Raw genomic sequence first — 18613 nt, forward strand, 5'->3', positions numbered from 1 at the left:
AGCAACCAAACTATTAAACTCTATTAAAATTTTACTTAATATATAGATATTTTAAAATTTTATTATCTTTGTTCTTTATGATATTGTCATTTTTTATATTTCATATGTAAAATAGAGATGTGATAACATTCTTTGCTTTGTGGCACATCGTCACTATTTTTCCTACCACTGTTAAAATCATGTTTTTTTTTTTAATTTTACAAATGAAATATCAAAACTAAACAAGATTATAATTAAAGAAAAAACATTAATAAGTACTAAATTAAAATACACATATACTATTTAAAATTTTAATAGTTTAATAGCTCTGTTTTTTTTTTTTTTTATAGAAACAAAGATAAGAAATTATTATGAAAATAGATGGAAGGAAACAAATTCAAGGAAAGAATTGGCTTAGGGAAGCCTTTGAACGAAAGTTATTGAAGGCCCTCGAATCTTCCCTCAGATCAATTTTGCTATAATAAATGATAAAAAGGAGCAAACAAGAGAAAGAGGACTTGTGTTATTCCTTGTGTGAATGGAATGACCTCCCCTTGTATTGAAGGGTTAGGGCTCTATAATAAATGATAAAAAGGAGCAAACAAGAAAAAGTGGATTTGTATTATTCCTTGTGTGAATGGAATGACCTCCCTTTGTGTTGAAGGGTTAGGGCCTTATATAAGTGAAAATCCTAACTCTTTAAGAATAAAATATTTTTTTTATTCTAAAAAAAAAAGAATAAAATATTTTTCAAAAGACATTCGATTACTGAGTAAATGCACGGAACGTATGGAGATATGTATTTGGGGAATAATTCCTATCAATATTTTTGTTCCATAAATTAAAACTATAACTCTTTTGAAGAGTTAAAAAGTGTATATTGCACCGATAAAAAAATTTGGGATTAAAACCTAACAATAAACAATTGAGAAACTAAAATTGCATTTTTTATTATTATTAATGTGTTTATAATCACTTTGATAGCCTCATAATAATGTTGAAATGAGAAAGTATTTCAGAACTACAGGGTTAAAAGCAGAACCAATCCATTCAAGCTCAAAGGGGAGGAAAATAAAAGTGCTTGTGCTTTGTTTGTCGCTGTTAGTTGTAATAGTCCTTGCAGGCGGGGTGTTGCTTTTATGGTATTTTTGTAGAACAAAAAACACAGAACAAAAGTTGAAGGAAGAATTAGAGCTACCAATATTCTGGTCAACAATATCAAGAGTCACAAATAACTTCTCTGAGAAGAACAAGTTAGGTCGGGGTGGATTCGGAACCGTGTACAAAGTAAAAATATATGCAGTTTTCTTAGCTTGGATGGGCATGTACAATGTTTTATTGTCTTGAATTTAAATTCCTAGGGTGTTTTGGATGGGGGAGAAGAAATAGTTGTGAAGAAACTATCAAAGAATTCTACACAAGGACTACAGGAATTCAAGAATGAAGTCATATGTATAGCCAAATTGCAACATTGGAATCTTGTAAAACTTTTGGGGTGTTGCATTATTGGAAAAGAAAAGATGTTGATCTATGAATATATGCCTAACAAAAGTTTGGACTTCTTCATATTTGGTATGGTTATCTTTTCATATATAATCTAATCGTGTATAAAAGTTTTTTGACGGAACAAAACTAACTAAAACCTTTTGTAGATCAAACAAGGAAAAGGTTACTCGATTGGCCAATCCGCTTTAGCATAATTAATGGAATTGCTCGAGAATTATTATATCTCCATTAAGATTCTCGACTAAGAATAATTCATAGAGATCGCAAAGCTAGCAATATTTTGCTTGATATTGATTTGAACCCAAAGATATCAGACTTTGGCTTGGCTAGGAGCATGGAAGGAAATGCAACCAAAGATAACACAAAACGAGTTGCTGGAACACAATAAGAATTTGAATTTCAAACTTAATAAGATCATATACTACACATTTATTTACAAAAAAAAAATATACTACACATTTGTTACATTTTATTATTTCATAATGTCATCTTCTCATTTATTATCACCAATATTATGTAGTGGGTATATGTCTCCAGAATATGCAGGACATGAGATCTTTTCAATTAAATCAGATGTATTTAGCTTTGGTATTTCAATACTTGAGATAATTAGCGATAGGAGAAATAGTGAATTTATCAATGAAGATCAATATGAGATTCTTCCCGGACACGTAAGTATTCCATTTTATATGTTCCCGACCATTAATTCATTTTTCATGGTTATAATATTCTATTTTTCTCTGCATAATTTTAAATGTTACATAGGCACCGAAGCTTTATATAGAAGGAAAATCAATTGTGCTAGTTGACGAGCATATAGTTGATTCATATGATGTAGCTCAAGTTCTAAGGTCAATTAATGTCGGTCTTCTATGCGTGCAACAACGTCCAGAGGATAGACCAAACATGTGTTCTGTAGTTCATATGTTGATGAATGATGTTGCATTGCCTCAAGCTAAAGAGCCTGGCTTCTTTGTTGGCAAGGAATATGCTTCAGGTACACCTACAAAATTTTCTCATAATGAAGTTACAATCACATCACTAGATCCTCGTTGAATGTACATATAACTTAAAGATGTAGAGTTATAAACATGGCAAAAACTACTATATACATAGCATATATGTCTACAAATAGTATTAACCACAACACATTGCAATGTGTACCATGATCTGCAGTCGCAATTCTAATGTATTGAAAATCGATTATTTGTGGTCTCACCAATGATGTATTATATATGCTATTTTCTCGACATTTACCTCCTCAATCTTCTCTCCTATTATTGTCATTTTGATTATCAAGTATATTAAAATAAAACGAAAATAAGTGAGGAGAGGATTGAATATGGCTATCCCCATCCCAACCATCGTAGGAACTGCGGCAAATTATTGCATGGACCATGGTCCACACTGCTGTGTGGACCAAAAATAAAAAGTACATTATTTTTGTACTGAAGTTATATTATTTTTGTATTGTAGGTACATTATTTGATAGTATATATCAAATAATGTACCTTCAGTACAAAATAATGTACCCTAATATAATGTACATACAATACAAAAATAATGTACTTTTTATTTTTGGTCCACACAGCTGTGTGGACCATGGTCCATGCAATAATGGCACCTAGCTCACATCTATGTTCTTTCTCTTTTTTCTTTTTGGTAACCTAAGTTTCCCAATTGTCGGATTATATCCTGACCCCATAAACTTACACTAGATTCATGAAAACGTAAATCAATTCAATATAATTTCGAGATAATTTTGCACACAAGGAGTCCAACCTAACCCACCCTCTTTCTTGTTCCCATGATAAGCTAGGTTGGTGCCACTGTTTGGCTAGCTTCATCTTACCATGAAAATAAAAGCCACTATTCAAATTTCATCTTAATTTCAACCTGCAAAAATCAAATTCCATTGTTGATATTTAAATACTCCCCAAGTTATAACCATTACTAAAATTCTGCAATTCATTTTCAGGACTGCAAATGCATCACTGTTATGGCAGCTGCAGAATGCAAACTTAGACTATGTATAGTAGTAGTACTATAGAATTGTAAACAAATGCAAAAAAAAAAAAAAAAAAAATGAACATTAGAAAGGAATGACAAAAACTAATACTACAACTCGATCAATATTAATTTGATCCAACACACTACTCATTAGCCTACCTCCAAACCTCCAATTACATTTGACAACAGTCCTCATTTTGTGGTCTTTTCCTATTCTGAAAACAATCATGCCAATAACTTTTAGCATCTAATCCTTCTGTAAATTCCGAGAAAATCTGAATGAAACTAAGGGCATTGCATGGAGATGAGGATGTCCTGTACAAGATCACTCAGATGGCCTTTAGGCCAAAAAAACCCAGAACAATTTGTAACAATCTCCTAGTGTACGTTTCAGAATAAACCGATCAAGGAATTGGTCAGTGTGTACAAGCAAGATGCGCCTATGTACTACATGACAGCATGCGGAATGCTTCATCCCCGATAGCCATGCAAATGCTTTGCCCATCGTCTTGCCATAAAAGGGTCATGGTATTCCCATGTTTCGACGCTGCTAGGTCTTCCCAGGATGCTCGGGACACTGTCTATGCTGCCTTCGGTGCTTTCTCTTTTATCGTCAATCCCCACTGCTACCTCTCCCGTTTTAACAGAATCATCAAACATGGCATCCTCGTAGCTGTACTCTATATGAACCTGCCCAGACTCCCCAAGAATCAACGGAACTCTCCTCTCCTCCCCGGCTCTCAGTTCTCCGAGCCTCACAGTCCTGGAGTCCTCCCCAATCCTCAACTGGACTTCCCTGACTGCGCCACCAAGGATTCTCGCGAGAAACCCTTCGAATTCATGCATGACAAACCCGTTTGAGGTTCCAAAGCCTAACCCTACGTGAAATTTGTGGGATGTAATTGGCAGCTCAGCGTCAAATGGATGGTAAGATCTTGTCGGGCTGTCAGACAAATGTAGCATAAACGAGTGGGGGTTTTGGTATGTACGGTCTTGAAGAATTTTTACCCCTTTCCTGAGCCCTTCAACGGGATCTGCTTGCCCCATATAGAAAAGCCGATCAATGACTTGTAACGCTGTCCGCTTCCCATAAGATGTCATGCGCTTGAGAGGGAAGATGCGTGCTGCAGCAGAAGAATACGTGACGATAGCCAATCGGTCCATGGGTCGCAGAGCAAATACCACTAACGCCATTGCTTGCTTCATAAGCCTTAGGTGCGGACCATTCGGGCTAGCAACTAAGACCAAGTCGGTAGCGGGGTGATGAGCTAACGTTATGGAAAGATATGCTCGATTAGCGGAGAGTGAATTGTACAGCATAAGGTTCCTCCCAGCCACAGGAGATTCCAGCAATAACGACGGACTAGAAAAATGTTGCGATTCATGGCACAACCTCGCCCCCGATTTCTGATTCGAGCACAGATTATAGCTAGAGTGAACCACAGGAACAGGCATTAAAGAGAAATGGAGTCTCGGAAGATCAGTCGAGTGGTCAGGTTCAATTGGATCATCATCATCATAGCGAGCAGAGCGTAGAAAAGAGCGCCTATGCACCCTAAAAGTGGCAATCGAGTCATCCAAGATCTGTAGTATAGGATCAGCCTGATTCCGATGCAAAGAACAATGCGTGTGTAGGTTGCGAGGTAGTCGGGTCCAAAGCGAACGGCATATGGGACAGGTAACACTGCCATGTCGGATGTTAGACGATATGCAATCAAAGTGGAAAGCGTGAGAACACTGTGCAGTGAAGATAGCCTGGGCCGGGCTGCTGCTCGAGCCATAATTCAATGGATCAAGGCATATAGCGCACAGATTCTGTAATACATTCAAAAGACAAGCATAAGACCAACAAAACACTATGCAATAAGTGACTTATGAAATCATGAATCTTAAGACCAATTAAGAAATATTAGTAACATACTAGTAAAGTCAGATTATAAGGAAACACATCTTGTTCTACCATTTATAAGGCCACGCTAACCACAGATTCACTGAACTCTCCATACATTTCTTAGCAGTCAAATAATCTTGATTCCAGACACGAAACAAGTAAGAGGAAGAAGGAAAACCTCGCAGCCTTAAGCTCCGAGGAAAACTATTATTAAGTGTAATGTAATCTGTGTTCTTCATTGATAAATGGAGGAATACAGCTCAAAGAAATACAGTCTGCAATTTCCCTTTCCAATTGGGATGTGTGCTTTGAAAGTTGGAACTGCCCAAGCCCAAGCCCCAAAGACCCACAAATTTTGAATTTTAGAATACCAAATGTTAATGAATTCAAGAATATTTTCTCAATGAGATCAAGGACTAGATTTCAGTAATGAAGCATATAAAACACATCTCAGCCTTTGTTATATTTAAATATTTCTTTGAAAATAAAACAAAAGGAGAAGATGGTTAAAACTGAGAATGCAGAAAGAGAATACACACCACACATATGAAGATTGAAGACAAACAATAATGTAACTTTGGTAGTGTATTTTAGGAAAATTATATTCCATTGGTGATTTTACCTTATTAGAAGCGGATTTAGCAGTGGAATCTAATTGGTACGACGGTTTAATTTGGCAAGAATTACTTATCAGCTCTTCGATGATCGGAGAATCAGGAAACGCCTGTGGGGAAAAGAATTCAGAAAACCGAAAATCATTAATTCCAAACGGAGACCCACACCTCCATACCCACCAAAGATTCAAACTTTAAATTAATTCCGCAATCGGGTATCTACAAAAACCTGCAAACGTCAATGTATCATCGAAAACAGAGTCACCGGCGGTGAAAAATTCCGCCGGAGAGGGAAAGAGGGCTTACAGTAGCGGCGGCGGCGGCGGCGGAGTCAAGAACAGGGGTGCGGTGTCTCCGGGAGAAGGAGCCACAGGTTTGAACGAGGATCTTTTTGGCAGCTTTCTTGAGCTTTGACGACGCTCCTCCTCCTCCTCCGGTAGCCATTCCGGGCGCCGGCGGTTTTCTTTACCAATTGGGAATTATAAAGTGCGGTACAAGTGGTGTTGTGTTGCCACTTATTGTTTCAGCTTGGCTTCAATTATTGAAAGTATGTATGTCAGTTTGGGGTTTACATTTGCAGGTTTTACACAAATCTAACTTTGGGGGCGGAGATTAAAGACTTCCCCTTTTTCTTTTTCTTTTTCAAAAGCATGCGTTTGTTCCTATGCCATTTTAACAAAGCCTTTGGTTGGGATGAGAAAAATTAGGTAGAATAAGAATTATAATTTGGGGAAAAAAGAAAATGTGAGAATTTAAATTACAGAAAGAATAGAATTATTTGGAATGGGAATGGAAGAATCCTATAAAAATTAAAATGTTCTTGTGTAATAATAATAACAACAACAATAATTACAATAATAATAATAATAATAATAATACGGAGTAATAAACAGGGGTAATTTAGTCATTTTTTATTAAACCCTTTTCCAAGATACATCGGATTAGAACTCCTACGGGTAAGGTAAAAATCTCTCCTACCAAACACCATAATTTTGAATGTTAAGGAATTACAATTATATCCAACCAAACAGTCTGTAATTTCAGTTTTTGTAAGTAAATATGTCATGTAGAAACATAATTAAATGATTATACTGTAGGACATGTATTAACCTCTGACGTTTTTCTCTCACTTCTAATCAATTCTCTCTTTATTGGTGTATGAGGAAATTAATATGAGCAATGAGTGAAAGGACTGAGAACCTTAAATAACAACATGTTAGCCATAGTTGTAAGTCTATAAGGGGGTGTTTGGTTGGATGGAAAACATTTTTCATGGAAAATGTTTTCCTTAAAGTGGGGGAAAATGGTGTTTTATGTTGTTTGGTTGGATGGAAAACAATTTCCATGGGAAAAAGTTTTTCTTAACAATGAGGAAAATGTTTTCCTAGCAAATCTTAGGTATTTTGTTTTCCATGGAAAACTAGTATCACAATTTTACCCTCACCATACTTTATTAATTACTCTTTTTATTATTATTATTATTATTATTATTATTATTATTATTATTATTATTATTATTGTGCAGGGTTATATATGTCATTATACCCATTATTCCTTACCATTTCAAACCCAACCAAATAATGAAATTCACATTCCTAGTAATTTCTTTTCCACCAACCAAACAATGAAATATATTTTCCTGGTAATTTGTTTTCCATGGAATTTGAATTCCATTTCCTTCAAATATTTTACAGCGAACCAAACGAGCTGTAAGTATTGTAACAAATAAGAAACGCTTTAATATTATCATAATTTATAATTTTAATGGTATAATAATACAAGGAAAACGTTACAGTGTTATAAATGTATTATTACTTCATCATTATATAGAATGCCCTTTAAATAAACATTTGAAGTAATATAATAATACATTTAATATATCTATGATAGGGTAAATTTTATGTTAGACCAATTTAATTAATTGTTGTGTGTGTATGTTTTATAATTTACGTGTTCTTTTATTATGCATTTTTTGTTGAACGGCGTGATGAATAGAAAAAGTATCAGTGGGCTCCTTAGTCCTTAGAAGGAACAATCATTCTTAGCTCATACTGTTTTCCTTTTATTTCCATCTTCATTCAAAGCTCTACTGTTAAAAACTACATTAAATATATATAATTAGATCAAGTGAGGAAATGTTAGGGATGACAACGGGTCGGATCAAGCGGGAAGTATACTCCCGTTCTTATTCCGTACAGGGAATTGAAATTGTTCTCGCAGGAAATTAGGCGGACGGGGATTTCTCATCCCCAGTCAACTCTTAGTCAAAATCTTAAATTATTAGTGTAATTTTTAATTTTAAAAATTAAAAATTTAAGTTTTGATTTAAAAATTAATATATACACGCGCACGCATACACACATATATATATCATATCAATGTTCACGATATATCCATTTGAGTGTATCAACTATTGAGTGTTGTTGAAAAAAGTAAATGTATTGTTTTAAATATTTATGTAGAACGTAATATTTCAAAAGATGTATACGTTAAAGATGGTGAACAAATACAAATAAATGGTCACATCACGAAACAAATATGCCGGTGGCTATGATAACATTTGTACCTGAATTGAATACATATGTTAAAAACGTCATGTCACGATTTTCATAGCTTTGTCAAATAATGATGCGGTCCAAGATAATTTTCATAAAATTTTATTATCTTGACTTATTAATTAAAAATTAAAATTTTTATCTTATAATAGTTTTTAATCAACTCTTTCAAAATTGATAGTTCAATATTAAAATTTAATGTGTTCGTATAATTTTAATTACATTTAAAAAAATTGATAAAAATATGATTCCATTTTATTAGATTCGATTTCATTTAACTTTATGAAATTATATTATTCTTTATATAAAAAAAAATGTCGTTGCAAAATTACGCGTAAATTATATTAAAATTATCCTAATAGATTATACAAAACATATAGATGTTGAGATGAGTGCGATTATGATTATACAAGTTAATATTATACGGAGTATATATTTTTAAGTAGGATTTGAGTGCTTGCTTTTTACCCCAATGGGTCAAGGCTGAGATTTTCTCCAATTGAGGATTTGAAGCCAGTTTTGCTAAATTACTACATTCATACTCAACATTTTGACCACTAATAAGCCATCTTAATTTTTTATTTTTATTTTTTTTTATAAAATGGAGGGTGTTTTGGCCAACCCCAAACGATGCTAATATCAGCGTTTGGGATTTCAGTGGTTTGGAGCAAACCGCTGTTAACTAAACATTGTCTTTAGCGGTTTGACTTGGTCAAATCCGTCAATTATCAGCGTTTGGGATTTCAGTGGTTTGGAGCAAACCGCTGTTAACTAAACATTGTCTTTAGCGGTTTGACTTGGTCAAATCCGTCAATTTTTTGCGGATCCGCTGCTAACCAAACACAGCCTATGCCATATGTATGTGTGTGTGTACAAAAGTTAAATGGAATGTTGGAATCTATCACTATTTATACAATATTTTTTTAGAGGGAGTTAAACATTATTCTACAGACAGCATCCTCAATAGTTGGTTTTTTGCACAAATTTTAGGATGTCAAGTATGAGAAAATGAGGGAGGGAAAAAGTTACTAAAGAAAAAAAAAGAAGAAAAGTGAGTTTTAAGAAGAAGAAGAAAGAAAAAGAATAAGAATGCACCCGGCTGAGCGCTGTTGTTGCGCCTCATGTGACTTATGGAGTACCTTTTTCATACTTGGTGTGGCCCACTTCAGAGACTAAAAACGAGATTCTTGCAGGAAGTTCACAATCCTTCTCTCTCTTCCACTTCACCAAAATCTGCTCAAAAACCACATCAAAAACTCTATTGTGGATGCCTGGACATATCAGATATAATAACATTTAAGTATGTATATATGTGCAGTTTCAAAAGCTGAAATCAAACACATTAAAAAAAAAAAAAAAAAACACATTCAAGCTTGGACAGCAAAAGCAGGAAAGTGTACAAATGATAAAAGACGAAAGAAGTAGACAAGAAAGGGAACACGAAGCTACTAGAGGACGAGCAGGGAGAGAAGACAAAACTCCAAAGCAAGTGTAGTACTAAATAAAAGTATAAAACAGCCAAAGGAGATCATAAAGAATTACTTGATCAACCAACCATATATGTTTACTAAAAATATTGTAATGTCGTCTCATCTTAATTTCACTTTTTACAAAGTAATATTTAAGGTGTGTTTAGTTCATGGCCAGGTTTGAATATTAAAATCATAGTTAATATTTGGTTGATAATTTTTAAAAACACAATTATGTGATTTGATTACCCCTTAATTAAAAATCTCATTCACTAATTAATCATGGGTATCATTCCATCTTATTCGTAATCTGATTTTAAGTTTTGATTAGTGCTTTTAATTATATTTTTGTTTTGATTTTTTTTGTTCATATTAGTGTTTTGGATGTCATTATATTATGATCAGTTGTCTTAATTTTTTATTTTGTATTTTTAAAACATTTATTTCCATTATAGGGTCATACATAACCAAACATCAATATTAGTAATTAAGAATCAAATACTTAGATAGATATCAAACTATTACCATTATCCAGTATTTGGTTCTTATTCCTTTGTACGAACCAAACACACCCTTAATATTTTTTATATTTAAGTTTTAAGTAAAATTTAAAAAAAAAAGAAAAAAAAAACTAGCTTAGGTGGAATTTTAAATAACATTTATAGAATCTATTTAAATTTGTGCAGATATTGTAAGAGTTTATAAAAAATTTATATTACAAACATTTAATTTTTTATTTTTTTTTTACTTTAAAAGTTTACAAATGTCATTAGAACTCTAAATTGAATACACACTTACAAACTTTCATTAATTTCTAACGATATTTTATAAAATATTTTTAAAAATAACTCATAGATTATTTTGTAATTAAAAAAAATAAATTATAAAAAAAAAATATCTTTTTGCTTCAAAAAAAAAATCTTTTTAATGATAACATTATAGATATGAAAATCTAATTTTGAAAGAAAAAAATTAAAATAATAAAAGGTATACTATATATTCAATCTCATCTTCTATTCTTCCTAACAAAAAAACCTTGCTATAGAAACCTCAAATTGAAATTTCTCAGAAGATCCTTTTTTAAGTCAATTTACATTATCTCATTTACTCTCAAAATAACTTTTTTAAAAAATTATTTGACTTAATTTTTTTAGTACTTATTTGACTTAATTTAAATCTTCTTAACTTTACTATTTTATGTTTGGATATAAATTCCAATTTTGCTTATTGGAATAGATTACTTAATGTACATTATCTGATTTGAACTTCCAATACACATATTACTAATACATTAGATTGGTGATAAATGTAACGATGGTTATAATTTGGCCTATCAATTAGCTCAGTTTTCGCGTGATGATTGCACGGTATGTAGTAATTGCTCAGAGATTATATATATATATATATATATATATATATATATATATATATATATATATATATGATTATACCGTGTAGAGAAGTAAAAGGAGAAATACACAAGATGTAGAACACAAAAATCTATAATCTCTAAGATACATTTCATTAAGTTATTACGCACTATCAATTTATACTAACACATACAACCTTTCATATCCTTAACATAAAAATGTAATAAGTAGAAGGCAAATGAAGAGTCCCAAGTTTAATGAATATCAATAAAGTATTTATAACACTCCCCCTTGACCATTAAATAATTATACTCATGCCTCGTTAACAGGGTCGGCCCTGAGGGCGGGCGAGATAGGCACCTGCCCTGGGTCCATCGTTAGGAGGGGGCCCCTAACGATGCTATACATGTTTCAATCTTTCTCCCTTGTATTGGGATTTTGAATACCTTCAGGTATTTTCATGTATATATCAGCATCTAGTGACCCATAAAGGTAAGTTGTCACTACGTCCATCAACTGCATACTAATTTCATGTTTATTGCTAGTGATATTAAATAGCGGAATGAAATGCCATCAATAATAGGAGAATATGTTTGTTCAAAATCGATTCCAAGTCTCTATGTGAACCCTTAGCTACCAATCTCGCTTTTTATCTAACTACCTCATTGTTTTCATTCATCTTCCGTACGAATACCCACATAGATCCTACTAGGATCACATCTTTTGGGGTAAGTACGGTGAGGCCAAATACTTTTCTTTTATTAAGTGAGTTGAGCTTTGCCTCAATTGCCTCTTTCCACATCAACCAGTCAGAGCACTTCCGATACTCTATTATTGGTTTTGATTCTGGATCCAGATTATTATGTGGAATATTACAAGCAACTGCATAGACAAATGTGTCATCGACGACTATTAAATCTCTGTTATATGTTTCTCCTATATCAACAAAATTTATGGCAATTTCTATATTGATATTAACAAGATCATTGTCATATTCCAAAATATTCTAATCTGGATGTTTCGCATCCCTTGTGTTCATAATATTTAGAGCACGTGCAGGTTCACTAGGCTTTCCGTCTTTAGGACAGTTAAGATTTTTCTAGAGTAGTGACTGTGATATCTTACCAATTTTTGTCTTCCGCAGATTTAAATCTTTTGCACCAACTGGTCTCCCACGCTTCTAGCAATGAGGAGTGTCAGTGTGCATACCTGGTCCCTCGGGGACTTCTACTCTCGAAGGAGCATTTACAATAGGGATATGAGACTTGGTCACTCCTCTATTATCAACAAAAGCATCTGGCAAATTATTTGCTAAATTTTGCAAATTAATAATTTTCTAAACTTTCAGTTCAGTTTGACTAGTACATGGGTCTAGGTATTGAAGATCATTTTTCATCCCATGAAATTTCTCGGCATTTCGTTAAATATGGTGTTCCCCTACTGCCAAAAAATTATCTTCATAAAAAATGCAGTCAACGTATCTCGCAGTAAACTGATCTCTTGTCATGGGCTATAGGTATTTAATGATGGAGGGAGATTCATAACTAACATATATACCTAGTTTTCGTTGCGGGCCCATGGAGGTACGATTTGTAGGTGGTATGGCGGTATAGACTACACAACCGAATACATGCAGATGGGAAATATTGAGTCCTACACCACATAGCAGTTGCAAGGAGGAATAATCATGATATGCAATGGGTCGGATATGTATTAAAGCTGCAACATGTAATACTACATGTCCCCGACAAGAAATCGGTAAACCGGACTTCTATAATAATGGCCTAGCAATCAATTTAATACGATTAATAAGAGATTCAGCTAGACCATTCTGAGTACGGACATATGGTATAAGATGCTCCACTTTGATGCCCAAGGCGATACAATAATCATTGAAAGCCGTTGATATGAATTCTCTAGCATTATATATTCTTATTGATTTAATAGGATAATCTGGAAATTGGACATTTAACTCAATAATTTTCGCAATAAATTTAGCGAAAGCTTTGTTCCTCGTGGATAATAGACTACCACGAGTCCAACGAGTGGAAGCATCAATAAGGACCATAAAATATCTAAATGACCCAGAAGGTGGACTAATTGGTCCACAAATGTTGCCCTATAACCTTTGCAGAAAAAATAGGTGATTCATGTTCAACCTTAGTACACGACTGGCATACAAAATATATTTATTTTTCGCACAAGCAACACATGTAAACATATTTGGTGAAAGTACATGAGATCTCGAAAAGTTATGTCCAGCAGAATTAGATATGATCCAACCCATCATATTCTGCCCAAGATGACCCAGACAGTCATGCCACAATTGAAAAGAATGTGAATTTTTGAGTTTCATGGTTTGCGCGACACATGAATTATTGGGTTGTATATAGGTATAATATAACCCAAAAGATAAGGAGGCAAGTTCCTCAACCTCTTGCTTTTGACCAATGATCAACTGAGTCGTGATCAAGAACTCCTTATTGTTCTTAGTTTTGGTTTTGATATGGAAACCATTTGATCGAATATCCCTGAAACACAGCAAGGTTCGTTTAGATTGGAGATACAACAAAGCATTTTCATTTAGTAACTATGTACCCTTAGGAAGCCTGATGGATGCTCTTCTGGAGCTCACTATCTGTACCTCATCATTAGTAATGTCAGTAATATAATATTATTACTTCATTTGTTCAAGGTACGGAAAAACCTCCCATTTGTAATGATAGTATGTGTGGTTGTAATATCCACCAAATACAATGTTGGTTCATGCTTTATTGTGTGGACAACAATAGATTTCGTGATGTTGTAAGATTGTTCACAAGAGATATAAAACACTCAGTGCTGATAACGTGTTATAATTTGACCTATCAATTAGTTCAGCTCTCATGTGATGATTGCACGATAATTGCTCATATATATATATATATATATATATATATATATATATATATATATATATATCGTGTAGAGAAGTAAGAAAAAGGACACAAGATGTAGAGCACAATAATATATGATTTTCAAGATGCATTTCATTAAGTTTTCACTATCAATTTGTATTAATCCATATAACGTTTCATATCCTTAACATAAACAATGTAATAAGTAGAAGACAAATGAAGAGTCTCAAGTTTAATAATGACCATCAGTAAAGTATAACACAAACTGAATTAGTAATCATTTAGACCAACTTAATCATATTTTTTTTGTGTATACAAATATTAAACTAATCAATTTAGTATTGTAGGGGTTAATTTCAACATTTTATATTAGTACAGAGACTACAATAATATTCAAATCGAAAATTAACTGAAAGAGAAAAGAAAAAGAGAAAAAAAGATAGAGAGAGAGAGATTTGGGAGCTTTGAAATTTAAAGTTGAAATGAATAATGAAGGAGAAAGCATGCAAGGGGTTGGTGGTTGTGTGGATTTGTGGGCACTCTTATGCGTAATAGTGAATACTGAATAGTGATGTGATGCTTTTGAGTTTTTGAGTCAAAAAAGATAGAAAGAAATTAAACAGAAGAGAATTGAAGCACAAAAGCATTATATTAGTAGCCGGGAAGGCGCCAAATGGTTTTATTTATAATTAAACCGTTACAAAGTTGAATGGGTCTACTGTGGACTGACTGGCAGGTAGGCCCCCTCTCAACATATACTTCCAAAAAGTTGCTCCCACCAAACAATAATAATAATAATAAAGTCCTGACCCGCACATTTTATTTCAGTAATTTAAGTGTCACCTTAGAAGTTTTACTTATAGAGTGTGCATACAAGAATTGAAATTTAGTAATTTAAAAGTCACCTTAAAAGTTTTACTTATAGAGTGTGCATGCAGGGATTTAAATAGAGCGTTGATATGGTGATTCGCAATTTACCTTCTCCAGTACTATTGGACAGAGACTTAAGATTAGTCTATATAAGCTGAAAAACCTAATGTATCAAGTCACTACTTCAACGGTAAGCCGGGTTTCACTCCCACCAGCAACTTGTATGCATAGTCAACGACACAGACTAATTGAAAGGTTGTTTGGGTGATTTGCGATTTACTTTTTTAATAACTTTTAAGTAGGGGTTATCGGATTTTAGATTAGTGTAACGTAAGCTAGAAAATATAATGTATCAAATAATAATAATAATAATAATAAATATTATCATTATTGACATTTTAAAATTATTTAAGTTATAATTTTAGTATAAATTTAGTCTTTTAGTAATTTTTAAATGTAGATTTCGTCATACGATGTTTCAGTCATTCAGAAGTTGCTTTTTTAGTCCCTATGTGAATAAGTCCAAGACACTCTGGCTCAAGTCATTGGGTTTAGAATAAGTAATATTCAAATGGTTGAAGTGAGCGATTTAATAAAATTGAGGAGAGATTACGACATAAACAATTGGTAAAAATTTGTGAGCTCGTCTTATGAATCTTTATTAATAAAACGGATCTGGTTAATATGAAAATATAATATTTATACTTGAAAATATAATACTAAATTAGAAATAAAATATTTTTTTTCAAAAAAAATCAATAAAATATTTTTCCTGTAAATATCGAACACTTTAATCTTTATTTATATTATGTTTTTTAATATATTATAAGTATTATAATTCTATATTGACCTGATCAGTATCACAGAAAAATCAGTATCACAGAAAAAATTCGTGGATGGGTCTCAGATGTTGCGTACCAAATTTGGTCATAGACTCATGATTGGTGAAGGTTGTTACAATTAAGACCCAAGCCAACTAAGAATGCAGAAAACAACAACTACTAACTGCCCCAACTACTGCTCTCAGCATATACTGCAACAATTTTTAATTGTCTCACTGCCCAAGTACTAAATATGGAGTAATGTTTTTATTTTTTATTTCTAACATTCTTTTTAATTTTTTTAAATTGTCTTCTTGGCAAATTAATTAAACTATATCTTTAATTATGTTTTTAATTACTTTAGATTCCATTGAAATTTTTAAAAATTATTTTTAAACTATTATTGATGACGATAGGAAGCATGAACTTATATTGTTCATACTAAATTTTTTTAATATATTTTATGATATGATATAGAAGTTCTATTTAAATTTAAAGAGAAGGTCAACTTTAGATTTGTGATGATACACAATTGTATATTGACATATAGATAATAAATTGTATTTATTCAAAATCAATTGTTAAATAATAAATAATTATTTTTATGTAATTTCATATAAAACCAATAATGTTGTATTTATACTAAAATTTAACCAATATCCATTTTGGAGTAAGTAAAGAGTAGGAAATGACTTTTAAATTTGTAACAGTAAATGATTAAATTTTTTTACCATTAACTAATTAAACGGGTATTAGTTTTTATTATTGATCAATCGTAATTACAAAAGTACAGGAAGAGACGTATTTATAAGGAAACAAGAGATCAGATGGTTTTAGCTAGAACAAAACTAGTAAAAGTAAAATTTATAATTATATACAGAGATGAAATAGGAACCTTAAAGTTGATAAAATGCATAGTTAAGTAGTACATTAGTATTATTATCAATAAATTCATCTAAATAGAATTTTCTCATCCAGCATTCAACACTAAATTTGAGACTTTACACGCACACCAGTTTAATTAGTTCTTGAGTGGTATAAGTAAATTAAAGACACAAAATCAAGTCATGACAACCACATTCTGAGAGTTACATTGATGTAATATTATGAGAACAGTCAAATGATGTACCAATAAGTACTGTATTTGCTAGATTTTGTTCAAAATCTAGTCTAGCTCAGTAGCTCTGATTTCATATAAAGAAGACATTACCTTTTCCTCTTCTACTTTGTTCATGAAGTTGATATACGGAAGGTGCTCAACAACGGCCCCTGGTGTTATGAACAAAGCCTCCTCATCCTAAAACAAATCGAACCAAATACCTCCCTCCATGGCATCCAACTCATCCATGCTGACTTCTGGGTTCAAGCTTATAACATTCCTACGAGCATGCAAACCAAGAAAACTGCAGAAATGATAGGTGCTTTCCTCGGCTCTTTCATATCAACTGACACAGTGAACTCAAAGGGACTCTGGAAAGATTTCATACGGGTCAGAGTGCAAATGGATATATCAAAACCCCTCAAAAGGAATATGAAAGTCAAACCTTCAAGGAGTGAACCTTTCTACATCGAGTTCAAATACGAAAGGCTCCCAACCTTCTGCTTCCTATGCGGACTGATCGGCCACAATGAGAATTCCTGCGACATTCTCTTCGATTCGAACACTGGAAACATTGAGAGGGCATATGGTCCTGAACTCAGGGCAACTGGTCGGAGATCCCAACCCTGCGCCGGCCAACGGTGGATACTCCCCGAACTTCCCCGCTGGAAACCTGATGGAGAATCACAAACAGAAGGAGTAAGGCAAAAGAACACTTTTGCTACTGACAATTCCTCAGCTCAAACAGACATTCCCAACGAGGAAACTGCACAACAGATGGATCAGTCCACCACTTTGTCTCTAGTGGCACTCAGCATGGAGCCGTGCACCGCATTAATGACCACCTGTCTACGCGTGGTAAGAATTTAATGCAGATTGATGTTAGGTCTCCTGCCCCATGCGCTGACCCCACAGACAATGGGTCTCCAATCAGTCCTAGTACTGATATCATTGGGCTCAAAAGAAAGAAAATGGACTTTGGGCCGGTCCATGTTACTAATTTCACTATTTATCAGGATGATTTCACCTTTCCAGACGGGTCTTTAAACTTGCTAGAGGCGGGTCCTACGCATCAGGCCCGCCTAGATCAATGAGTCTTATTGCTTGGAACTGTCGCGGGCTTGGGAACCCTGCAACAGTTCAATTCCTTGTGGACTTGATCCACCATAAGAAACCCATTCTTGTTTTTCTCATGGAAACTCTCCAAACCTCCAGTAAAATCCAATCCCTTAAATCCAAATTGGGCCTCCCTGGTTCCTTTGTCGTAGATTGCATGGGACATAGCGGGGGCTTGGCCCTTTTGTGGGCAGAAAACATCTCAGTTGCTATACAGAGCTATTCCCCCAATCACATTGATGTCAACCTAACCCTCCCAAACATTCCTAACCCATGGAGATTCACTGGCTTCTATGGCCATCCCGAAAGATCCGAGAGGCGCAACTCATAGCAACTTCTTCGCAATCTCTCTACGGACAGCAATCTACCATGGGTCATCATGGGTGACTTTAACGACATAAGAAGTCCTAGTGAAA

At 33.5% G+C, this 18613-nt stretch overlaps 1 protein-coding gene across 1 annotated transcript; it reads right to left on the minus strand.

Moving 5' to 3' along the window:
* Nucleotides 1-3559: 3559 nt before the first annotated feature.
* Nucleotides 3560-6638, minus strand: LOC116021733 (E3 ubiquitin-protein ligase WAV3-like). Its single transcript, XM_031262200.1, has 3 exons — nt 6307-6638; nt 6009-6110; nt 3560-5310 (listed from the first exon to the last, which is right to left on the minus strand). Exons 1-3 carry the CDS (start codon nt 6442-6444, stop codon nt 3967-3969), a joined length of 1584 nt encoding a protein of 527 aa, XP_031118060.1. The 5' UTR covers nt 6445-6638; the 3' UTR covers nt 3560-3966.
* Nucleotides 6639-18613: the final 11975 nt, after the last annotated feature.

Source organism: Ipomoea triloba, chromosome 6 (assembly GCF_003576645.1).
Source record: "Ipomoea triloba cultivar NCNSP0323 chromosome 6, ASM357664v1".
Classification (NCBI taxonomy): Eukaryota; Viridiplantae; Streptophyta; class Magnoliopsida; order Solanales; family Convolvulaceae; genus Ipomoea; species Ipomoea triloba.

Bases quoted from the DNA above. Each gene is read 5' to 3' on its own strand.
- LOC116021733 (XM_031262200.1), bottom strand. From the start codon at position 6,444: ATGGCTACCGGAGGAGGAGGAGGAGCGTCGTCAAAGCTCAAGAAAGCT. The intron at 6,111-6,306 runs GTAAGCCCTCTT...TTTTCCCCACAG, and splicing joins CCGCCGCCGCCGCCGCTACT to GCGTTTCCTGATTCTCCGAT. The intron at 5,311-6,008 runs GTAAAATCACCA...AATGTATTACAG, and splicing joins CTAAATCCGCTTCTAATAAG to AATCTGTGCGCTATATGCCT.